Genomic DNA, 24,994 nt, shown 5'->3' with positions numbered 1-24,994 from the left:
GAGTATCACAATCCTCTATGTTGTACATGATGACATTTAAATTATTCTGTATCTTTAATTACTTCCTCTGTTTTGATATATAAGGCCACTAGGTATTTTGTGCAAAAACTTTAATTAACAATTTAATCGGTAAAAAATAAGTTATATAACATCAAAAACATATTATTGGAAACATCTTTCAAATATGAATCCAATTATTTGTTTTTTATAACATATAACTCATGTTATGTTGGTTAAATTGTTAGTTAAAGTTCTATCTTAAAATGTGTGGTGGTCTTACAGAAAGGGAGTATTATTTATCATGGTTTGTATATTCATAAGCATTCATTGCAAGAGATTGATAGTAACCTAACTTTCTACAAGTCATCTTTTCACACTTATTTTGCAAGAAAAAACTCCGAAAAAATGAAAAATGTGATCCAGTCCTTTTGTGGAATTCTTCATATCTACATTCCGCACACGCCAGTGGCTCACTGATGGGGCTGGAACCTTCGATTTGTCTCCTCTGTTTTATTCCTCTGCTCTTGTTCTTTGTGCCCATTAAGTGTTCAACAAATTTCCGATCCAATTCCTGCGTGTGTAGTGTAATTGAATTCCAGAGTGGCCACCGTGATAGTGAGATAGAGAGGAAATTGGTGTTCTGACAGACCCATGGAGTTTTGAAATTTGTTTTAGGTGATATGCATGGTGTTCCCATTTGCTGATGATTATAGTCTCTCTGATGTAGGGTTCCAAGCATGTATATTCGAGTCTGCTCTTTTCAACCTAGCTGGGGAATGTTTGACTAAAATGATTATTAATGCACAAAAAAATGGTTTGTTGGTTGGTTTGGCTCCTGATCTCATTGAAAATGGGGTTGCTGTGTTACAATTTGCAGATGATATTGCTATATGCATTAGTCATGATCATGCAAAAGATTTAAATTTGAAGCTCCTCCTGTACATGTTTGAGCTAATGTCAGGTCTAAAAATTAATTACTCGAAAAGTGATATATATATATGATTGGTGGGGACAATAATATTGCTGATATATATTCTTCTATGTTTGGTTGCAAAGTTGGGGTGTTGCCTATGATGTATTTGGGGATGCCTGTGACTGTCAGAAAGTTGAGAAACAAGGATTTGGAGTTTATTGATGCTAGATTTATAAAGAAACTTGATGCCTGGCAAGGTAATGCTAGATTTATAAAGAAACACTGCTTCCCTTTGGTTTTGAAATTTGCAATGATCAGGAGTGCACGGTTAATGGGCGGCCGAGAGAGATTTTGATTTGTCGTTTCGGAGGAATTTGGTTGGTCAGACTTTGATACAGTGGAATACTATCCGTGAGGCGGTGAGAACTATTTCTCTGTCTAACCAAAAAAGATAGGATTTCCTGGAAGTTGAACAAGAATGGTGTGTTCTCAACGAAATCTGTCTATCAGTGGAGAGAACTGTGGTTGGATCAAACTTCAGGTGGATTTGGTCCTCTAAGTTACCTCTGAAAATGAAAATCTTCTTATGGCAATTGTTTCAGGATGCGGTCCTAACAAGGGAGAATATGAGAAAGAGGAAATGGATGGGCTCTCCTATTTGTTCGTTTTGTAACCAAGTTGAAACTTCTAACCATCTCTTTTTCAGTGTAAAGTCGCTAGATGTGCATTGCATGGGGTGTGGTTGGTAAAATTTTGAGAACAAATTTGTGTCCTAATAATGTCTGGCAGGCATGGGCCTGGTTTCATGCTTTTCTCCCTTTTGGCGACACTTACTTTATGATTGGGATCGCAGCTATATGCTGGGCTATATGGAAAACAAGAAACAAAGTGACTTTCGATAAACATAGAATGAGGAATACCTGTGAAGTTAGTCTTTTAGCCTCATCTTTGTTGATGTATTGGGCAGGTTTGCAGAAGGAGCAAGGAGCAAGGAGCTAATTCAGTTCGGAGCATCAAAGATGATGGAGACGACAGCTACATTGATGCGGGATCAAAGACCCAGGAACGGGCAGTGGCGGAGCTGGCATGTAAGAGATGGGTGCAAATGAACCCATTAAATGTATGATAATCCAGGCTAAATTGGTACGCAGCACCATATATCACTTAATGTGACCTCATAGTTCTATGAAAATGAACCCAATGCTTAATTCTCCTAGCTTCGCCACTGGGAAAGGGAAAATGGTGATCCTTCCAGGGGTGGCTTTGTCCGGAGCTTGACAAGGCGGCTGTGTTGATTCCTGGGTGCGGGAGATCAGATCCTAAACATATGGATGTTTATCTTCCTTCTGGTGTTTGGTTATCTTTTTTTTTTGTCTTCTTTAAGGTTGGATACCCCCTGTGAGTGTTTGTTATGTGGATTTGCTCCTCTGAACTTTTAGTTTAGTTGGCTTAGTGTAGATGGTGGCAACAGGTTTTCGTCCCATAGTGGACACTTTGACGGCGAAGTGTAGCACATCCTGTTACTGCCCCAGCTCGCTTCTAGTTTTCCTCCCCTCTTCCGTTTTGTAAACAGATTGGTTATTTCCGTTATTGCAGTGGAAAGGAGTTAGAAGCCCAGTTGGAGAAAAAAAATGTACATTCGAGCCAAGCGGAACAAGAGTACCTACTACTTCATATCAAACAGAAGTTGCATTCAATAATAGACCAACCTCCTAATAATCAGAAGTTGATCTTGTTGGCTACCAACAATATATTGGATGACTTGAAGACGCTGTCTGATCAAAAGGTCCCAAAAATTAGTTGTAGGAGAGCACATTTGTCTTCTATTCATGGAAGGAATTATGTTAATAGGCACTGTACAATTTTATTCGTGAAGCCTTAGTTTAATTAAATTCATTTCGAGATCAAAACTCTGATCCAGTTTAACTCATTTTCAGTTCCAATGCTTAAATTGATTTTGATACTTGACAGGTGGAGAATGACGCCATTTTTTGCTTTGACATTGAAAAAAGGTTCTGCTCTAATGTCACCTGCCTAAATATTTGACACTTCTGTACTCAATGTTTTTTTTTTGCTGTCTGTTTTGGGGTTATTGGTTTGTGTTCTTCTGTTCTGGTGCTATATCAGCTTTGTAGCAACCTGTCATAGTTATCATTTTTGTAGCAATGGTTGTTGCCACCAACCGCTTGTTTTGTAGAAAGTGTCTTTATCAAGATTTTTTTGTTGTTGTACACCATAGATCATCATTCTTCAGTCACCAGTGCGATATGTTTTATAAAATGTAGGTTCAGTAATTTGAATTTATTTTTGTATTATTGATGGTTTCTGGATCTCTATTAACATATGATTACTCTCTTCCATTTAAAGTTAAAAACATTTAAAATGAAATGCAACCTGAAAGACATCAGAATTATCTTCCTGTAACAAATACCGTGCCAAAATAAAACTACTGATAACTTTTTTCTACTATGTCATGGTGGTCACAGAGCCTTCAGACTTCGTGTTCCCTAGAACAATGCTATGTATCTACTCTACTAATGAAAAAGATGGTGCTTCCTAATTATAGCTGCTACATCTTCAAACTTACTGACTGTAACATCCGTTTCTTTCATCAGATAATGGGGTTGAGGAAATTTTCATCCCGATCCAAACGATTTCATGTCATCATCATAAATCTGATCCATCCACTGTTGCTCTTACCCATCCATGCAAAGGACTCTAGTATGGCTTCCCTGAAGCGGATCATGTTGCTTGCTATAGGATGTTTGCCCACTTTGTCTCCACTATAAAGACGCTAAACAGCCATTGCGAAGGACATTTAGTTTCGATTTGGACCCTCCAACTGATATGTGCTCTCACTACCCACCAGAGCTTGTCCTTGGTCTAGCACTCTAGCTCTAGCACATGCATGTTCGCCTTTTGTACGGGCACAAGAATGGATGGTGAGATCCGTTGGTGATTGGGATTCCACCACCTACTGGTGTGACCCCTGTTCCATGCGGTTTTTGTTTTTATTTATATTTGTCTGCTGGTTGGTATGAGCCAGGAACTGCTTTGTCGGTATGTTTATGTGAGAAAAGGCAGGTTCAGGTCACAGACTATTGTTTTCAAAGCTTAGGGATATACTAGCAAAGAACCCGTGTGTTCTGCTACGGCATAAAAAATACATGAATATATAGTGAAATAATTTAATTATAAGGGATGATATAGTGGTATTGTTAAATATTGTTCGGGTTTATTACGAGTGCACAACGAGCATTGACAGAGAATGTAACAAATCAAGTTGAACTTGAGTTTTAGCTAGCTAGGGATAGAGCTTAACGATCATGAGGTTTGTTATTCCATTTCTTGACAGGAAGTTGTATTCTTGGATGTTGTCCCATGGGAGTCCGCCATGACCAAGGAAGGCGCGCACGAAATCACCGCCGACAACACCATTGAAGTGTTCGTTCCTGTTTCACATGGTTCTCCGTCATAGCAACGGGTATTATGCTCATCTTTAAAAATAAAAGAAACATAGGAAGTTTGCCTTTGCGTTTTTTTTGTTTTTTTTTTCGACCGACACAGGAGCAAATATGGGACCAGGTGTCTTTTTTTTTTTGCAAAACATGGGACCAGGTGTCTTTGGACGCACAAATTGCTAAAATGTAGTGGGACATAGCTTTGTGGCATATTTGTCTGATTGCCACTCTTTTATTGTTAAACGGTAGCATGCCATGGAAAGTGAGGCGATTTTCTTTTATCACAGCAGACTTTTGCAAAGCTACACCTCTATGAGATGTGAAGTATTGCCACATCAATGGCAGTGACAACAACCAACAAACTATAGCCATAAAACAACCGCAACGCTTATGGTGAAATCTAGCAATGTGTGATTTTTAAAGTTCGGAAGGGCCAGATTCAAGACTGAATATACCAGCACCTCCTTGCTTAAATTGATGGTCCACCCAGACTAGGTGCAACGACGGCTAATTTTTGGGTATTTCAGCAACTTGGCCTATGGGAGCCTGATATGCCTGACACATACAGGCTAAGATTCATGTCATGCAACTTGTTTTGCTGGCAGTTTAGACCTGCCTCCCATGAGAGCAGAAGGTTTTTTGGTTTCATATGTGTGCTCACGTGGTGCAAAATTGGGACGTTTGGTTGTACGCATCATTATTGTTGTTCTCATATCTCTTTGCCTATGACCTTTAAAATTAAAAATTCACAACGTGAGAATTGTGTGAAATGACGAGATGAAGCTAGTGGTCAAAGGAATTTAAAATATTGTCCATGTGTGATGAATTTGACAAATTGATAAAAAAAACATAAACGTGAAATCAAAGAGTTACAGTTAACGAAACTTGAAATCGATTGGTGACGCATTGTCAATGTGCATCTTTTTTCGTGTAGAGATTATCATGAACCGATAAAAAGGAAGATTATTTAGAGCCTATGTGAGAGAGGAACATAGAGATGCACTACACATTCAAACAAACTCTTTAACACAAGGTTGGAAAGGAATTGATCACTGATCTGACTTAATCATATTTTCCACGTAGAGATCTACACAAAAAGAGAATAGGATCAAGAAAGAGTAGGGTGAAAGAGATGAACACATACATGGAGATGATACCGAGAAAAGTTCGGTCAGTTTAGTTTGTGTTATACGGTTAGTTGAGTTCATGCTATAGGTTAGTTGAGTTCATGTTATACGGTTAGTTGAGTTGATGTACTCCCACAAAGAACTTGTAACTACTTTGCTTTATTTGATGCTTAAAACATAAGAGTTATGTGAAACAACAAGATGAAACTAGTGGCCAAACCAATTTCGAAAAGATCCACCCGAAATTGATCTAAAAATACTCGTAGCATAAACACACAAAAATTAGGAGTTACAATTAACAAAGCTTGAAATCTATCGCGTGAATAATCGTCGATGTGCATCTTTTTCGTATAGAGTTCATTATGAATCGAGATCACACCCTCTCTAATCCCTAACCTCGGCGGGTGATAGGGAAGGGGAAAGGGAACCCTTGGATGCATAGGTAATAGGTTCCACCACCAGCCAGATCCAAAGTTTCAAATTATCAACATCATCTCTCCTTGTGTTTTAAATTGATGGTCCACCAAAGACCAAGTCCAGCTAATCGATGGGGTCAGAACCCCTCTTCTCTCGCTGGCTTCTTTTACTCCGTCTGCACTTTGGAGTTTCGGAGCAGCTCCCTTTTGCTTACCTACTAATCCTTCAGCGTTATAACTAAATCTCCCAATCTTGCTGTCGTCAATCAACTCTTCCGAATCTTGCAAACCTCTGGGGATAATTAAATTCCAAACTCATTTCCTTGGATTATCTCTTGCTCATTCTTCTAAACCAAACTCGTTCCTGCTCTGTCGTCTCCCATTATTATAAACCAAGAAATCACAGAGAGGAAGAAGCTGTCGGTATTTGCTGACGAACCAGGCAAGGGTTGTTCATGCGACCCTTTCGCCAGGATCTTGCCCCCTTTCTCGGATATCCCTAGCTGGTGAGGTTGGTCTTGTGCTAAATCTCACCTGGGTTCTCCTCGCCTTGCTCCAGCGAGCCAGCCGGCTTTGGGTATTTCTTCGCTTCTTCCTTTCTGGTGGGATTCTCCGCCATTCCGGAGCTCAAATCCAACCAGGGGATTCGTGGTTTCCCGGCGCCCCCAAGAATCTCGGTGGGCGATTCGTGCCAGCATTTCGTGGAGCGCCCGGCTCCGTCTTCTCGTTTTTCCGCCATTCCTCGCCGCTGCTAAATCCTGTTCCAGGGTTTCTCTCCTCTCCTCTCTGCCTAGGGTTCTCTAGTCTTCCTTACCCCCCATCCAATTGCAGTTTGGTAAGTTTCTGAAGCGCGCCTTTTGAACTGGTTCTTGCTGCTGGACTGTATTTTCTACGGAGGGTTGCTGACTGCAGGATCTCTGTGATTTACCAGGACGCACATGGCGGGTCGCTGGTATCCATGAGCACTCAACATGTTAATTTACTTTGGGCAAGAAGGAGGACCAGAAACCGGCAGTAGGTTCTTGTGTTGCAACCTACAAGCACAAAATGGTACAGGTGCTGCTTCTGAATTTTGAATTTCGTATCTGTGCATTGTTACTAACAATATCTGAACTTAGTTTCGCTACTTGCAGCACCCATACTCGCTTAAGGGTGCCAAGGTGGCACCACTACCGCCGCGGCAGAGTCTCGTGTTCCTCATCGCGCTCTTCGGTCTCTACGTATGCTACCTCTCCTTCAACCAGATAAGGCTAGAGAACAAAGGAGAGGAAAGCGGTGCAGAAGAACAGACAGGGCATGTTTGCACAAGGCCTGTTATTCCTGATGAGGAGCTGCCGTATGTGCACTTCCCAAAACCAGAGGGTTATAACAGGTTGGTTTCCTCTTTGGATGGATGAACTCTCTACTGGCACTCCCAGCTTATTGTATATGCAGATTTTCGTCTGACACATGCTGCGCGTCCTGTTTCCTGATGTAGGGCGGAATGCTCGTGTACTCCTGTTCGGTTTTTTGTGATCGTGTCGATGCAGAGATCAGGAAGTGGATGGTTTGAGACACTGCTAAATAGCCACCCTAACATCAGCTCGAACGGCGAAATATTTAACAGAATGGATAGGAGAGAAAATATATCATCTGTCATACAGGCACTTGACAAACTGTATAACTTGGACTGGTTCACGAGTGCGGCAAAAAATGAGTGCACGGCTGCATTTGGGTTCAAGTGGATGCTAAATCAGGTATTTTAACCTCCACCGTTTTCTTGCTCAATGTGAAATTGAAGGTTCAGATTTTCTTTGGTAGTCTGGCTGCTTTGTCGACCATGATTTCAGAAAGTGAACAATTTGAAGCAGAGCCTTTGCCTTTCCGTAGTTACTTATCCTGCACTCTAGTCTAGTTCAGGGTGGTCTTATGATCTGGTTTCCTGGCCAAGGATTCGGATTCTGCTAAGCCTGCAGTTAAATTGTTTTTTAATGTATCACAGCGTAATTTGCCTGTAGTTCTCATTTCTCAATGTTACGTCCTGTCATGTTAACAACACTGAACTTGTCTAAAACCCAGGGTGGTTATTGAAGATTATTGATGTTGATGTTCGTATTGTTGGCTGTACCATTAGCTTTAGCAAAATTGTGCCTACAGGTAACAAATGCATAATTTTATTATGTGTGCCATTAACTGATATCAGGGTGTTCTCCAGGGGTTTATGGACTATCATGATGATATACTTAGTTATTTGAACAAGAAGGGTGTCTCTCTGATATTTCTATTCAGGAGAAACACATTGCGCAGACTTATCTCTGTATTGGCCAACAACTATGACAGAGATGCAAAGCAACTGAATGGAACCCACAAATCTCATGTTCACTCGGAAGAAGAGGTATCTTCTATTCACAATTCAAATAAATTTACTGCAATAAAACTTTGCTCTGTTCCCTCACATTTTTCTATTTGGGTTAGTATTACTCTCGGCCCATTTTGTAAATATGGATATGTGCAATATCGGAATGAGCCATGCGTTCTTTCGTATAAATAACGCTACCCTTGTTTCCTTGCTTGGGTTCTGAACTACTTACTGCGCTCTCAAATGTTAAAACTAATGTTGAGATCTGCGCTTTGATCCACTCCTTTCTCTTTTGAGCAACATTCTTAACTGTCTTCTGATATGCAACCTGTTGGTCATATTGACTAGTGCATTCATCTGATCAATATATCTTGTTCTGGGCCAGGCTGAGATACTAGCGAAATTCAAACCAGAACTGGACGTGTCAACTCTGATTTCAAACATCAGGGATGTTGAGAAGTACATGGGAGATTGCCTGGACTACTTCAACACGACACGGCGCATGATCCTCTACTACGAGGACATAATCAGCAACAGAAATGTACTGAACACATTTGAATGCCCTAGTGACCGATCAATAACTTTGCAGGTTACTTTAATAGCGTCTCTGTGTGTGCAGGCATTACTCCAGGTGCAAGAATTCCTGGGCGTTCCAGTGAGGAAACTGGTCAGCAGGCAGGTGAAGATTCATACACGTCCGCTTCCAGACCTTGTCAGGAACTGGGAGGATGTGAACAGCAAACTCAACGGGACAGAGTATGCGCGCTTTCTGGACGGCGCAGATTACCTGAAGTGATGCATTCTTGGTTCTGATGCAAGTTCAGGATCATTGGCAAGGGGGTTGTAATTTCAACAGGATTGATTCGTTTGTAGTGCAAATGAGTAGTGAAAAATGCCTGAAGATGGGAGGGATCGAGATGGAAGTAGTAGGGAAAACTGTACAGTTCTTACAGCTACCTTTTCATTTCTTTTGTGCTTTCTACTAACTAATCTGTGAGCTACATCGAAGTGGCTCACTCATTGGATTCAAATTTGAGGAATAAATATTAAATTTTCCTAAAGAAAAATGAGTATATTTCTCATTGCAAAGCCCAACGGAAGCATTGCTAGTTCCAATGTTCATTCCTTGGAATCAACAAATTTTCATTAAAAAAATGGGCATGACACCCCAAGAGTTCTAGTTTGTACACAAAAAACTGTTGTTGATCAAGACTGGACTCCTGTAAAATTCTTGTACAAGAAGAGCAAACGCCAACAAGAAAATGATTACACGTAACAACTACAACATCATTGAGCTCAGCGCCAGTTACTGGGATTACATTCTTAATAGTGAGACCCTATTGACGCCTTCGCTTAATTCTCTCAAGAGCGCCCAGCTGCTGCTCGTTCTCTTGAGCAGAAGAGCTTTCCTCCCTGTTCTCTGCAGCTCTCTTGCCAAGCTCTCCAAACACAGCAGCAGGAACACTCCTCTCTTCGATTTGGACATCCGCCTCCTCATCACTCTCTTCATCAGGCAGCTCGATGTCCTCATTGTTGGCAGCAGCCTGTTCTGTGCTGCTCTCAGCCCGCGCCTCTGCTCCGGCGCTAACAAAGTTCATCATTCTGTTAGCGGGAGTCGTACTGGTGCTTGGAGCTGCAGCTGGCGCCGAGGATGGTTCAGAAACTAGTTGCCTTTCTAGGGCCGCCATCTCATCCTGAGGAACACCAGCACGTGTCAGAGTGTCCACCGCCTCATCCATGGTTAGCCTCTGGTCCCTTTGCATCAAGTACTCAGGAAGGATGAAATGAGTCTGCACATGGCACATAATTACAACATCAGTTTACGATACAAGGATGCTTCTTGACGTCTGTCTATAGAGTTGATCCATGTGACATACCTGACTGCGGCTAGCTGCCACTGTACGCTTGATACGAAGCATCTCCCTGAACGTATCTTCATTACCGTGTTGGATCTCGAAGTCATTCCACTTTTTCCAAAACTCTGGATGAGAGTTTGGATCGGCATAGTTGGAGGCATGGATATAAATAGCACGCGAACGGTCGATTTCTCCAAGATTTCTTTCAAGTTCCGCAAACTTCATGCACATTGTCATAACATCTCTATCTGGGAGACCAGATTCTATAGCTTGCTGCAAAGATGCCAAGAAGCAGAGCAGAATAAAGTAAGTACATTTTCCGATACTGAAGGGCCTGACAGGCTAAATCTAGGGTGTGATGCACAGATAAATGACTGGTGAATTTCTTTATACCCCAATTTAGTCATTAGAGCGGGCATAGAAGGTTCATGCATTACTAACTAATAATGCAACTAAACAGTAAGAAACATAATTAAGAAGCTGGGATCACTATAAATGTACTCATTTTGCTAAAATACCGCATTGTCTCGAAACAGGGACTTAACAGTACCGTTCCCAAAACTATAAAGCATGAAACAGAAAAGAAGAATACAAACGAGGATAATAAGCTTACCTCATATATTTGTCTGGTCCTTGGAACACCGAAAAGTTCGGCAGCACGTGCTATGTATATTTCATACATACTCATCTTTTGACCGTTAGGAACAGCTCTTACAGCTTCATCGTATACATTCATTGCACGTTTTGCGAGTCCATAGTCTTCCTCCAGTTTAGCATATTGCAAATACAAGGCCTTCTTTTCATCCGGTGGAGCCTGATACAAAGAAGCAAATGTAAGTAACAAGACAATATATGGAACATGATAGTTTAGAAGATCATGCCATGCAGGAAAAAAAGGTTTAAATGAACCTAGGGGGTATGTTTAAATAAGCAAGTGTACATAACGAGAAGCGGCAACAAAAGGTTCCGAGGCAAAACAAGAAAGCAACGAGTGCAAATGCCAAATGGTAATAGCAAAATCCACGCAGCAACAATAAAATCACATCACTGATCAAGAACTACTATGGCATATTCTTAAGTAGCGAAACAAAGCAAAGACAAAATTTGTGATCAGGTCACTAGTGATAAATTAGAACAATAATTTGACAAATATAAGTTGGTAACAGCATTAATTACAGGCATATTCTTATGGCATCACTGATCAAGAACTACTATGGCATATTCTTAAGTAGCGAAACAAAGCACAGACAAAATTTGTGATCAGGTCACTAGTGATAAATTAGAAGCATAATTTGACAAATATAAGTTGGTAATAGCATTAATTACAGGCAGTTCAAGTAGACTAATGACAAAATTCAAGAAGGGTTAAGTTTCTATTAACCTTTTGGACAGCTTCAGTGAACAGCTCTCTTGCCCGCTCTAGCTTGCTTCGCTGGTACCTCTTTACAAACTTTGTGAGGTAGGTAACCCAAATATCCTTAACATGAGGATACTTGAATATTTTTACACCTCTTTCAAACACCTTGAATGCATCTTCGAAATACTTGTTCTCCTGCAGAGGAAGAAAACAGTAAACAACCATTGTATATCCATATAATAAAGTCTACTTGAAACTTCAAAAGTGTGTGCTTCGCACAAAGATCCTACCTCAAGAAGAAACGCGTAATTAAGAATTATTTGAGGAGTGGCAATTCTTAAATCTAATATTCTCTCGTAAACAGCACGGGTTGTTTCCAGCGATCCAAGGCTCTCCTCCAGATCAACATAGAAACTCCATAGTTTCAGAGATTTATGTAATCTCAGCTGGACTGGCTCATCTCCCTCAGCAGCAGCTGAAAATGCAAATTGTTAGCAAAAATGATTTGTCAAACAGCCCCTCCTTTCTGAAGTACTCTACACTCTAGCCCCAAAATTTGTTCTAAAATAATCTAAGGTTTTAGTCAATAATAACACTGAAAACGAAGTGGTTTTGCTCTCTTTATTGGATGTTGCTATTTTCAATGTAGCTTGGATTGGTTGTTAACATATCCAAGTAGTACTAATAAATGCAATACTAGTTTGTCTTATTTTTTCTAGAATGTAGACTAAATCAGAAAGGAGGGAGTACCCAAGAAATCAACACAACTCAAGAAAATAAATTATACCTCGCCTCTTCACCTCGACAGAGGGCTCTGCTGTTGCTAACCTCATCAGCTCAATCGCCTTGTCAAAGTTTTGGTTGCGCAGTTCCATCTCCGCCCATTCACACCAAACTGTAGCCAAGTGGTCCGCTACCTTGTAGTTCACTTGTGTAGCCTTTTTGAAGATATCTTCAGCACTATCTAAACGGTTATGTTGCTCATACATCTTTGCAAATGCCACCCATAGAGTATGAGGTTTCCCGACAGCCTTCATTGGGTCCACAGTTTTCACAGCCTCAACATATGTCGCTACTTGCCTTGCAGGCTCCTTCTCGAAAAGTTTTACCCTCCTGCACATATTATTGCACTGTTAGCCAATTCCATCATCAAGTTGAAGACCGCCTAAAATGCATTACTAAGCTTGTCCTTGAGAATAAATGCATTGAATGGATTGAACAGTATTCATTTTTAGAGAACTAACTGATAATGGATGTGCCAGATCAAGTCTCACCTGTGCCACTCCTCCACATTATGTGGATTCTGTCTTAAGAGAACACTGCTAAGGAGCTCTGGTCTGCGATCCAATAGCCGCTCAAACCTTGCCAGCCTCAAATCAGTATCATCTTCATCAGTCAACCAACACCCTGCAAGAAATTTCTTGGATAGCTTGTCCATCCCACTCTTCCTGTCATCCTCGTCGCTCCCCTCACCCCCGTCGTCCTCTTCAGCTGCCTCGAGCTTTGCGGCAAGCATACTCTGCTCAAACTGCGTATATGCCTCAAACACCACACTGAACTCCTGCACCGTCATCACCGAAGCAACCCCTTCCTCGAACACGTCCCTCGCCTTCTCATAGAGGGTCCTCCTGACGTAGTAATCCGCGAGCGAGGTCCAGAGCTTGCCAACCTCGTCGGTGAACTTGCGGATCCCGCCCCGCAGTATGGCGTCCACCTTGAGCCCGGCCACCTCATCTGCGTGCTTGGTGAGGATGTCGCAGAGCTCGAGCCAGAGCTGGTGCCTGGTCTTCCCCTTGACGGAGCGGAAGCCGTCGTCGTTGAGCACGGACGCGAGGCGGTCGGCGGCCTCCTGCCAGCGGTTAGATGACACAAGGAACTCGATGAAGTCCTCGGCGTGGGAGGGGTCGAACTGGAGGTAGCGGCGGAAGACGCGGAAGGAGGTCTCGACGGGGCAGGCGTGCAGGGACGCGAGGCGCAGGTAGAGCGGCCAGATGCGGTCGTGCTGCGTGACGGGCAGCGCGCGGAGGGCGCGGTCGAAGGCGCGGCGGCCGCGCGTGAGCAGGCGCTGGTCGAGCAGCGAGGCGAGGTAGAGCGCCCAGACGCGCGGCATCTTGTGCATGGTGGCGAGCGCGCGCTCGAAGGTGTTGTTGAGGGAGGCGTAGGCCGGGTGGGAGATCGGGTGGGGGCGCGCGTGGTCGAGGCGCTCGCGGAGGTAGGCGTGCCAGAGCTTGTAGCTGCCCGGCAGCGCCTTGAGCGCGCGCTCGTAGATGACGGCGCGCTTGGGGAAGGGCGCGGCGGCGCGGGCGACGAGGTAGCGCCACCACCCCTTGAGCTTGAACGGCTCCCGCAGGATCTCCTCCTCGTAGGGCAGGTCGTCCTCCGTCGGGTAGAGGTCCGCCGAGATCCCGGCGAACGGGAGGGCGGCGGGGGCGGAGGGCTTCGGCATCGGCGGAGCCACCGCCGTCGGGCCCGCGGCCGCCGACGGCATCGTCGCGGCGAGTCGGGGTTGGCTAGGGTTTGGGGATTTGAGACGGTGCGGAGGATTTGCGACGGAAGTGGGGACGATGGCCGTCTACCACACCAGGCCGGCGCGGGCTCCGTTGTACTCTTTGTCGTACCGGGCCAGTTGGATTCTGCGTCGGCCAAGGATTCTTTTCCGAGGCTGTAACCGACGCCTGTTGGGCTTTGCTTTCGGGTGGGCCGAGGCGGTAACCGAAAAGGATTATTTTAAGGCGCGCGCTCAGCGTCGGGCGACCGATCCGGGCAGAGAAAATCGGTTGCTGTTCCGGCCGTCCGATCGCGATCTACCGGCTAGAATTAGCAGCATTTCCATTTTTGCATTTTACCCCCTGGTTTTTGGAAAATCAACCCGCGGTCCTAAGTTTATCAGTTTAAACCGAACACGTGTTTCCCTTTGCCCCCAAACTTTCAGATATTTACAACAAAACCCGCTGTTTAGTATAGCAACAAAATTCCGCCGCTTTGTGTACAGAAAATAGAAAGTATTACAACAAAATTTTCACAGTAAATCTTCACATATATGTACAACAAATTATTAATATATTTACAATAATAATTAACAACAAAAACAATATTTTTTATTTGGGTGTTTACAATAATAGTCAGTTTCCATGCAATAAATATCTTTACAACAAATCGGAAACATACTTACAACAATAATTAATAACAAAAACCAACATTATTTTATTAGGATGTTTACAATAAAAGTCTGCTTTCATTTCAGAAATATCTTTAGAACAAACCAGTAAAATATTTACAACAATAATTAGCAACACATGCCACAAATAATTCGGGTGTTTACAACAAAAGTCGCAAACATCATCCACAAAAACCATAGACTATTTAATTTGCTACAGATAGAATTATAACAAAAATCACCTACTATTTTATCCAAAGTCACAAATAATTACAACAAAATAAAAAATCACTTTGTTATTAGCATAAATTTTTTTTATCTCTTTACAACAATTGTTAACAACAAATCCTACAAAAATTACGGATTGTTTACAACAAATAGTTCATCATCTCACTTATGTGTTTTGCAGCGAAACCATTGTTGGGCCGAAAAAAGAAGGTCCATTAAGCCGGCGCGGGAGCGAGGCCGGACGACCGATCGCTGGCGCGCGATCGGTCGCCGGATCCAAAGCGTTTTCCTTATTTTAAGTGGCCATATGGATTACACTTGAAGGAAATAAAAAGCTTTAGTCTTGTTACACATTGTATCATCTCAGGAATTCCAAATTGACCAGCATAAAATTGAAACTCCTATCTGAATTCTAGCCTATATGTTCTTGTCGATCCCGTTCAACCAAATCTTTGCCATATTGGTTGAAGTGGGTAAGTTGTATATGATATGCACAATATGCCATATACTACGAGCAAAATGAAATGTGAGAAAAAATGTTGAATAGTATTCCCTAAGGGGAGAAAAAGAAACAATTTTTTCACATATTCAAGTTTTCTTAGTTGTTTCTATATATAAAAAAGATAATAAGTTTCTAAAAAAAGGTTTTCCTTTCTCTTTGCCAAGTTATCTTTAGTAATTTATCTAGGGTCCTCACATATGGGTCTTGGTTAGTTTATGTATGAAAGGCTAATCCATAAAAGAAAAGTTTTACGAAAGGCTAATGAACTCTATGCTAAACACTATATTGTACCATTACAACTTTACAAGTACTTGCCAAACATCCCATAATTTTGGACAATCAACATAAGAACGATACAACACATGCTTGAGCTATCACTAAACCATCCTATGATTCTTTTTACGACTGAGAAATGCATAATGTATAATTTGACAACATCCGAGGTTTTGCATTATGTAGTATATTAATGAACCATGAGCCACCATGGTTGTAGATATCATGTCCGAACGTCAGCAGACGATTGCATTCAAAAAAAACACAAAACTCTCGGTGATCCTTACGGAGCATGTGACCACGGTTGAATACAGTAAGTGGCCATATGGATTACTTACAGGAATAAAAATCTTCGGTATTGTTAAACATTGTATAAATTTTGTAATTCCAAATTGATTAACATAAAGTTGAAACTCCTATATGAATTCTAGCCTATATGTTCATGTCGGTCTGGTTCAACCAAATCTTTGTCATGTTGGTTGGAATGGGTAAGTGTAAGGGTATATTGCCCCTATGTGTGGTTTTGGTAATTAAGTGACAACCCCTATGAACTAATGTTTTCATTGAGTTTATATGAAGTTATATTCCATAGGTACTACTTGTACTCCATGTGTTGGATTCAAGTATGGATGCCATGAAGATAAATATATACCTTGTGTATTGGCATCAAGATCATCGATTTGAAGATATATATGTGATATGATCAAGAAGAAATGAAGATGGAGTTCTTATGTGGAACTCAAGATTAGCCATGCTCTAGCTTATGTGATAAGCAATGGATGATCAAGATCTTGAGTGCTTGTGTAAGATCGAGATGTCGCCTAGAGGGGGGGTGAATAGGCAATTAAAAACTCTTGCCGATTTGTCTTGTAAGAATGCGGAATTAAACTATCGTTTAGTTTACAAGCACAAACCCTAAATATGCTAAGCTCAACTAAGTGTAACAATAGCAACTAGAGCTAAGCAAGATAAGCACAATATATATGTAGCACAAGTGATAGCAAGATATATGAACTTCAAGCACGATGGCTATCACAAGGAAAGAGAGCTCGGGTATAGAAATAACCGAGGCACGCGGAGACGAGGATGTATTCCCGTGTTCCCTTCCTTTGCAAGAAGGTACGTCACGTTTGGAGGAGTGGAGGTCCCACGAAGGATTCCCCGCGCCACGAAGGCTCACCCTATTCTCCGAACCACACCCACGAAGGATAATGGCCCTTTCCTTATGGTTAGCTTTTCCTCCGCTCCGGAGATGGCAAGCTCCACAACCACTTCACAAGCTCCACGAAGGAGAAGCCCGGGCCTCTTCACAATCTTCTTGAAGAGATCACCGGAGCACCAATCACCAAGCCAACTAGGAGGTCACCTCCAAGAGTAACAAGCTCACGGTCTCTCACTCGAACTAATCGTGGTGGAGAGCTCAACACTATGCAATGATGCAAAGCAAAAACACTAGAGGTGTTCAAATCCTTCACTCTCAAATCCCACCCAAACAACAGATGCTAGGATGAGATTGGAGAGGAAGAACAATGGAGAAAGTCAACAAAAGACTTCAAGATCTAGATCCCAAGAGTTCCCCTCACTTAGAGAAAAAATGGTGTGGTGGAAGTGTAGATCTAGATCTCCTCTCTTAGATCCCTCAAGAATGAGCAAGAATCATGGGGGGGAACAAGAGAGAGAGCAACTTCTTCAAATGCAACAATGGAGGTGAGAGAAAGGGAAGAAGTAACTTGCTCAAGGTGGAAGAAGGGTCTATTTATAGCTAGGAGCAAATAAAACCGTTAGGGGGGAAAAGACAAGAGAAAGGCAAGAAAAACGGGCAGAAAAACACTGCCCAGCCGGCTGCCAGGCCGGCCGACCGACCCAGGCGCTGAGGAGCCCAGCAGGGGATCCGGTCGGGCCGGCCTAGCAACCGGGCAAGGCTGCGCGCCGCACAGGGCATCGAATCCCCCGGGCCGCACGGGGCGCCGGGCCGCGTGGGCCATCCGGCGATGAGGCGGCCCGGTGGGGCGCCGGTCGGGCCGGGGAGGGAGCCGGGCTAGGGAGATGTGGGCCGGCGCACGGCCTGGTTGGCGCCGGTCCGGTTAGCGCCGGTCCTGGCCGGCTGGGCCGGCGCATGGCCTGGCAGGCCGGGCGGCCGACCGGCAGCCCCTCCTCCTGTTTTTCCTTTTCCTTTTTTTTTATTCTTTTCCCTTTTTCTTTAATCTTTAATAACTAATGCTCCCGAACTCCGATTCGAATGAAACTAATTTTGTTTGGAAGATAACAACAAATGCTATCTTATAGAAAGTGCAAACTCAAGAATCTGTAGAAGGGAATTTTATCATGAATATAAAAGGTAGAACCTTATATCATGAATAATCGGTAAAATCACCCAACCTCGAAAACGCAATAGAAGATGCATGCGAACTCCGTTTTCGATGAACTTGGGCTTGTTGTAAAGCTAGCAACAAGCTCAAGAACCTCACACGGAGAAACACCAAGAAGCAATAAGGATATGCAAAGTATGCAAAGGATTGAGCTCCCTAAGACGATGTGATCAAGTTACCCAACCGAAAGCCCCTCTTAATAGTGCGGCTATCTATCCTATAATCCGGTCTCCCAACATCCACCTTGAGACCGGTAAAAGGAAAACCTAGCAAGGCCATACCTTTGCCTTGCGCATCCCGCTCGATCTTGATGATAACTCTTCAAGCTTCACTCAAGCCGGAATGCCTCTCTTGATCAATGTTGCTTAGTGAAGACTCACAAATGCTCCCCCATACACTATGATGGGAAAGCTTCATTGATGCACATCTTCACATGTCCATTATCACCAAATGGACGGCAAGCTTCAAGCGTGTGATCCACTCAAGATGCTCATCTTGAACTTACCCAACTCAACCTTGTATCTTCTCATACTCACTTAAGATAGAGCATGGCTAATATTGAGTTCCACATAATAACTCCATCTTCATTTCTTCTTCTTGATCATATCACATATATGTCTTCAAATCGATGATCTTGATGCCAACACACAAGATGTATCTTTATTTACATGGCATCCATACTTGAATCCAACACATGGAGAGCAAGTAGTACCTATGGAATATTCCTTCATATAAACTCAATGAAAACATTAGTCCATAGGGGTTGTCATTAATTACCAAAACCACACATAGGGGCAATATACCCTTACAGCTTGATTTCAAGTGAAGAATTCTTTATACACCTCAAGATAGTATGATAGAGCATGAGAAGATACAAGGTTGACCAATACAAAGAATGAAGAATGTGCCACGAGAAGTCATGTGGTATGCCCATGAGAGGATGATGGCAAGTGGTGATTGTAACGGCCCCGGGTAGTATCCCACATTAGATTTGTCTGTGCTTTCCTTTTGTGCATCATCATGCATCATGCATCATATCATCCATGATTTTAATAAATAAAATTATTTTTACAAACCCAAACTATTTCGGTTTCCCTCTCATATGGGTTTTATAATAAACCATCCCCCTTGTCCTTTTCTTAAAATAAAACCCTAATCTATAAAGGTATCAAACAAACAAAATTATTTTCAATGTTTTCATATTTCAAAATAAAGTGGTGCTATTTTGGTTTGTTTTCAAATTGATTTCCAAATCAGTTTGGGAAAAATGAAAGAAAAGGACTTGCTAAATAAAACTAAAACACCTTCCCCTCAACCTGGGCCACTCTCTCCTCCCTGGCCCATCCCTCTCTTTTTCCTCTCCCCTCCGGCGGCCCAACTTCTTCTCTCTTTCTCTCTTGCCTCAGCCCACCAACAACTCGGCCCACTTTTCCTGGACGAAGGGGTACGTCCCTTTTCTTTCTGTTTGACGTCTTCCCCACAAGCACGAGAGAGACGTGCTCTCTCAGCCACACCACGCCGTGGTCCTCCACCTCTCTCTCCCCCTCACCTGCTCCCTCCCCCTCTCTTTATCTCTGCCTGGACCGCACCTTTCCTCCTCCCTCACGTCTCTCTCGCCTCTCTTTTTTCTTCTGCTGCAAGCCAAATCGAGAGAGGGGAGAAACCCCATGGCCGCCCCGCAGAATTCCCATCGGTGCCATCATCTCCGCCCCCCAAGCAGCGCCGCCACCGCCAATCAACGCGCCTTGCTCTCCTCTACGTCCTCGTGCAAGGAATCGAGCTCGGGCGCCCTGTGCTGACGACACGGTCGCCGATTCTCCGCCACGGTGGCCGCGCTCCGACGACGATTCCGGCCACCGTGGACCTCCTCCGTCCCTCCTGAGCGCGTCACCGTGTTCCTGGTGAGGTCTCCTTCCTCCTGGACATCCTCCCCTGCACCGTTGCTTCCCCTTTTCCCCTATCGTCGTTGATGTCGGCCGCCTCCTTCACAGATCCTCATCGTCGGCGCCCCTCCGGTGGTCCCCAAGACGGCGCGCCGCCACCTTCAGGTTCACCTCGTCGAGGCGGTTCCAACGCACCCACACTCGCCTCCTGGGACGCCCCCATTCGCCCGCGCGCATCCGTGCCGGCCGCGGTGACCGCGTCTCCTGGAACGCGAGCGGCATCCCCGCGTCGTGCAAGCTTTGCCAGCTCAGCGCGCCACGTCGACCCCCTGGGCCCCACCCGTCATCGACTGGGGTAGAAACCCGCCCGGTGAGAACTGTCTCTCAGGTCCAGATCTGGGGCGCTTTGCATCTAACCCCCTACACTTTTGCGTTGGTCAACCCGCAGCCCCTGGCGTGGATGTTTTTCCGATAACCCCCTGCCATGTTTTGTAAATGAAACCGGGGTCCTTCCCCCCAAACAAAAATTATTTCTGGGTCCTACCCAATTAATTAAATCCTGTAATCTATTTTTAAATTGATAAAAATTGTTTTATTAATAACTTTTAATTGGTAACTCCAATTGAAATGTGTTATATATCAATTTTGATCAGAAAAATGCAAGGAACATTAATATGCCATCCATTCATCTGTTTGCATCTCGCATCATGACGCGCGTTGATAGTTGTGCCTGTATGCCTAACATATATGCAGAGTATTTCGGATTTCTAACTAGGGTTTTCCCCGCTCTGTTTAATATTGAAGTAGCGCACCTTTGCCATGATATACCATGTCAACAACCACTTAACTTTGCCGATAGATATGAAACTCCAACCTAATTTGTTTGTCCGGTGTTCCGACTCCGATTAATATTGATAAGTTGCATTGCACCGCATCATAGTTGCCATGTCATGCATATCATCTTCATCATGCTGGTTCTTATTCCGTAGTAGTAAGATTTGCATCCGTTGTGTGTTCCAGCATTTGCTTCTTCCCGGATAGGATCACGAAGTGTTGATGTGAGATACGACGAGTTCTCCGACAAGTTCTTCTGCAGCTTTTCACAGGCGAGCCCTCTCTCTTCACCTACTTAACTCTCTCCCTCGCACTGCTATCCTTATGTTGCGATTCTTTATCGAGTCACGTGTCCTATTCCACTTGTTTACCATATTAATCCTATATGCACCATTCCTTATCCATAGCCGTTGCTTGATGTTTGAGCCTTGCGAGTCGTAGGCGTGTTTAGGATCTGTTGTTTATCTCGATCTGTTATCGGGATATGTTGGGTTGTTGGGAGGTTATCACATGCTATATCAGTTGTTGGAGATACACATGCTTTACTTGTTTGTTAACAACTAAAATGGTAAGTAGAGGCATCTGTGAGCCCCTTTGCGAAAGCATCGGAACTTTGACTCACTAATGTCCCCTAGGATCCCGAGTTCTTGTTATCTGTTCTGAGACTGAGCGCTCTAACCACACGTGGGTATGCTTCTGGGTCTCCCCTCGACCACTGCCGGAATCTACAGCTTTGTCCAGTGGCCACAACTAGTTTGCAATGTTTTACCATTTGTTGTTTGCGTGCATGCCAGCCTGTTACTTATTTATTTTGGGGAAGCCCAGTGAGCCTTGTAACCCTTGTTACTGGTATGCACGTATAGGTTTGCGGCCTGAGCGTTTATCGCATGCTGAAGCGGGTCATTCGCCCCTGTGTGTGTTTTGACCCTCGAAAGCCGTGCACGCAATAGCTGGGTCCGTTTCGGAGATACGGCCGGACTTCGATTCGGGTTCAACTTGGTTAGGTGGCTTCCTGGACATTGTTGTCGTGAAGGAGAGTGCGAGTCGTGATATCCACCTGTCGCAAGTGGGTTGAGCGTGCGTGTGGGCACATTTGGGCACCCCTGCAGGGTTACATCTTATCGATAAGCCGTGTCCGCGGTTATGGACGACTTGGAGCTGTTTAACTCGATCATAGAACAACTTACACCTTTATGTTGCTGATAATAATTTGCTAATGACTTGCATAGTAATATAGCATTACTACAATCGATACCTATTAAAACTTGTCCACCGTTGAGTGCCTTTTACATTGCCTCTTCGCAATTGTTGAAGGGGATATGTGTAATCGGCTGGGTTATGTTTGTGTAGTATTTATCTGTTACCTTGTGCGCTCTCTTATCTTCTCTGAGTAGACGGATGTGGTAGCGTGTCTCTATTGGTTATAGTTTTGCTGCCGCTAAACCTACCATATAGCCCCAAGCGATATATATTTATACTCGCCCGGCGAGCATAGCCATTTCTAGTCTCGCTAAATACGTGCCGGAGTTCGTTCCTTGGTACTTACTCTCGCCTTTTCTCTTTCTCTTCTATTTCCTCCCTCTTGTCGGCAACCGGTGGCCCGACTTTGGCAGGTACGAGATGACGACGGTAGCAAGGTTACCCTTCCGGCTTGGCATGGGCAGGGTTATGGACGCCATTGGTTATCTTCAGGACTCTTAGTCCAATTTGTATCTTGTCCGTACTCGGACGTATTTGATCTTCTGTATGATTTGGATCTTTGTATTGTATATTTGTATCTTGACTCGTTGGAGTCGTTGTTGTAATATATATGTTTCTTGTGGGCTCTATTGTAATCCTGTTGTAATGTTACCGCTCGTGATTGATTCCACCCGCATCGCGTGCATGCTTCGGCGTGTACGAGGCGCTTGGTGGTGCGTCTCCTAAAATCGATATCGTGCGGATTTCGGCGGAGTCGCTGGGGTCCTCATGGTACCAGTTTTGGGGCGTCACAGTGATCGTCATCAAGGTTGAGTTGGGCAAGTTCAAGTTGAGCATCTCGAGAGGATCATATGCTTGAAGCTTGTCGTCCATTTGGTTATAATGGACATGTGAAGATGTACATCAATGGATCTTTCCCATCATAGTGTATGGGGGAGCATTTGTGAGTCTTCATGAAGTAACGATGATCAAGTGAGGCATTCCGGCTTGAGTGGAGCTTGAAGAGTTATCATCAAGATCAAGCGAGATGCGCAAGGCAAAGGTATGGCCTTGATAGGTTTTCCTTTTACCGGTCTCAAGGTGGTTGATGGGAGACCGGATTATAGGATAGATAGCCACACTATCAAGAGGGGCTTTCGGTTGGGTAACTTGATCACATCGTCTTAGGGAGCTCAATACTTTGCATATCCCTATTGCTTCTTGGTGTTTCTCTGTGAGATGTTCTTCAGCTTGTTGCTAGCTTTTCAACAAGCCCAAGTTCATCAAAAACGGAATCCGCATGCATCTTCTATTGCATTTTCGAGTTTGGACATCTTCACCGTTTCTTGACGGTGGGAGACTCCCTCTATAAAAACATCTAAAAATATCCTGTGAGGAGTCTCCATATTTCCAACAAAATTGGTTTCATGTCAATCGGGGTCCGAACACAAAAGTTATCACAGTTTTTGTATAACATGTTTTTCCTGCTGGCCCGGTTTCTCACCCGGCGTGACCGGCCGTCCCACCGGCCGGCCCGGTTCAAACCGGCCCGTGGACTGATGCCAACCAGGTCATGTACTGTAAGACATAGAAGTGTCCCGGTCATGGCCCGGTCACAGGCCCGGTTTGGACCGGCCGGGTCCCGCCCCTCGTCCGGTCTGACCGGGCGGTGGACCGGCCTCCCCGACGCAGGTTCTGCAAGTCCTAAAACTCGCCCCGACGCACGATCCGGTGCCGACCGGATGGTCCGGCCTGCGGCCCGGTCTGACCGGCCCCTGGACCGGACGGCCGGTCCCAGGCCCGGTTGACCGGCCTCCTCGACGGTTGACTCATCCCAATTTTTTCCCAACGGTTATATTTGCTCTTGGGCTATAAATAGTCCTTCTTCCACCTTGGGATATATAAGTTCTTCCACTCTTTCTCCTCCATTGTTGTGTTTGAAGAACTTGCCCTCTCTCTTGATCCCCCCCCATGATTCTTGCTCATTCTTGAGGGATCTAGGAGAGGAGATCTAGATCTACAATCCCCACCGATCCATCTCTCCTCTAAATGAGGGGAACTCTTTAGATCTAGATCTTGGAGTCATTTGTTGATTTCCTCTTTGTTCTTTCTCTCTAATCTCATCCTAGCATTTGTTGCTTTGGTGGGATTTGAGTGTGAAGGATTTGAACACCTCTAGTGTTCTTGCTTTGCATCATTGCATAGTGTTGAGCTCTCCACCACGATTAGTTCGAGTGAGAGACCGTGAGCTTGTTACTCTTGGAGGGAGACCTCATAGTTGGCTTGGCGGTTGGTGCTCCGGTGATCTCTTCAAGGAAGATTGTGAAAGAGGCCCGGGCTTCTCCTTCGTGGAGCTTGTGAAGTGGTTGTGGAGCTTGCCATCTCCAGAGTGGAGGAAAAGCTAACCATAAGGAAAGAGCCATTATCCTTCGTGGGTTTGGCTCGGAGAATAGGGTGAGCCTTCGTGGAGTTGGGGAATCCTTCGTGGGACCTCCACTCCTCCAAACGTGACGTACCTTCTTGCAAAGGAAGGGAACACGGGAATACATCCTCGTCTTCGCGTGCCTCGGTTATTTCTATACCCGAGCTTTCTTTCCTTGTAATAGTCATCGTGCTTGAAGTACATATATCTTGCTATCACTTGTGCTACATATATCTTGTGCCTATCTTGCTTAGCTCTAGGTGTTGTTGCACTTAGTTGAGCCTAGCATATTTAGGGGTTGTGCTTGTAAACTAAACGTTAGTTTAATTCAGCATTCTTACAAGCCAAATCTGTAATGCTGTGTTTGGTTGCGTAGAAAGTTGGCATGGAATTGAATTTGACAAAGATTCCAAATCCAAGATAGAAATGAATTGGCTTCTAATTCGATTCTATTGTTTGGATGTGTATGGAAATTGCATTTGGAATCAAAAGGGTGTAACCAATTCCAAATCCTATTTGGATGTACAAACTATGGAATTTGATGTTTCGTTAAATTTGGCAATTTAAATTTGTGTTTTAATGTTGAGTTTATGTCTACACCTAGAACACACATAATAATTTTCTGGGTTTGTTTAGGTAAAAAAGAAATCAAACATTAAAAAAAAAGCAGGTTCACTGC

The 24,994-nt window shown here is 43.9% G+C and overlaps 2 protein-coding genes and 1 long non-coding RNA gene across 5 annotated transcripts; 2 read left to right on the top strand and 1 right to left on the bottom strand.

Annotated features, from left to right (window-relative positions):
* Nucleotides 1-6,095: 6,095 nt before the first annotated feature.
* Nucleotides 6,096-9,282, top strand: LOC127331885 (uncharacterized). 3 transcript variants are annotated; one of them, XM_051358112.2, is made up of 7 exons: nt 6,096-6,752; nt 6,849-6,967; nt 7,036-7,289; nt 7,395-7,653; nt 8,112-8,291; nt 8,641-8,796; nt 8,875-9,282. In XM_051358112.2, exons 2-7 carry the CDS (start codon nt 6,965-6,967, stop codon nt 9,049-9,051), a joined length of 1,029 nt encoding a protein of 342 aa, XP_051214072.1. In that variant the 5' UTR covers nt 6,096-6,752; nt 6,849-6,964; the 3' UTR covers nt 9,052-9,282. The 3 variants fall into 3 exon arrangements, with proteins under 3 accessions (XP_051214072.1, XP_051214074.1, XP_051214073.1); XM_051358114.2 differs by having other exon boundaries at nt 6,097-6,752; nt 7,051-7,289; XM_051358113.2 differs by having other exon boundaries at nt 6,097-6,752; nt 6,849-6,973; nt 7,051-7,289.
* Nucleotides 9,283-9,357: 75 nt separating this feature from the next.
* On the bottom strand, nt 9,358-14,057 carry LOC127331884 (uncharacterized). Its single transcript, XM_051358111.2, has 7 exons — nt 12,743-14,057; nt 12,256-12,581; nt 11,759-11,943; nt 11,493-11,663; nt 10,725-10,925; nt 10,133-10,384; nt 9,358-10,045 (listed from the first exon to the last, which is right to left on the bottom strand). Exons 1-7 carry the CDS (start codon nt 13,954-13,956, stop codon nt 9,593-9,595), a joined length of 2,802 nt encoding a protein of 933 aa, XP_051214071.1. The 5' UTR covers nt 13,957-14,057; the 3' UTR covers nt 9,358-9,592.
* A 6,770-nt stretch (nt 14,058-20,827) lies between these two features.
* Nucleotides 20,828-22,543, top strand: LOC139835143 (uncharacterized). The gene is made up of 2 exons (XR_011750864.1): nt 20,828-20,986; nt 22,328-22,543. It is a non-coding gene; the product is annotated as an uncharacterized lncRNA (long non-coding RNA).
* The last annotated feature ends 2,451 nt before the right edge of the window (nt 22,544-24,994 follow it).

Source organism: Lolium perenne, chromosome 2 (genome assembly GCF_019359855.2).
Source record: "Lolium perenne isolate Kyuss_39 chromosome 2, Kyuss_2.0, whole genome shotgun sequence".
NCBI classification, from domain to species: domain Eukaryota; kingdom Viridiplantae; phylum Streptophyta; class Magnoliopsida; order Poales; family Poaceae; genus Lolium; species Lolium perenne.
This window is presented reverse-complemented; position numbering and strand designations above follow the sequence as displayed.

Excerpts from the sequence above, each read along its gene's own strand:
- LOC127331885 (XM_051358112.2), top strand. Across the intron at positions 7,290-7,394 it reads AAACCAGAGGGTTATAACAG|GGCGGAATGCTCGTGTACTC; the intron begins GTTGGTTTCCTC and ends TTCCTGATGTAG. Across the intron at positions 8,292-8,640 it reads ATGTTCACTCGGAAGAAGAG|GCTGAGATACTAGCGAAATT; the intron begins GTATCTTCTATT and ends GTTCTGGGCCAG.
- LOC127331884 (XM_051358111.2), bottom strand. The coding sequence starts at position 13,956 with ATGCCGTCGGCGGCCGCGGGCCCGACGGCGGTGGCTCCGCCGATGCCG. Across the intron at positions 11,664-11,758 it reads ATTACGCGTTTCTTCTTGAG|GAGAACAAGTATTTCGAAGA; the intron begins GTAGGATCTTTG and ends CTTCCTCTGCAG. Across the intron at positions 10,385-10,724 it reads GGACCAGACAAATATATGAG|CAAGCTATAGAATCTGGTCT; the intron begins GTAAGCTTATTA and ends GCATCTTTGCAG.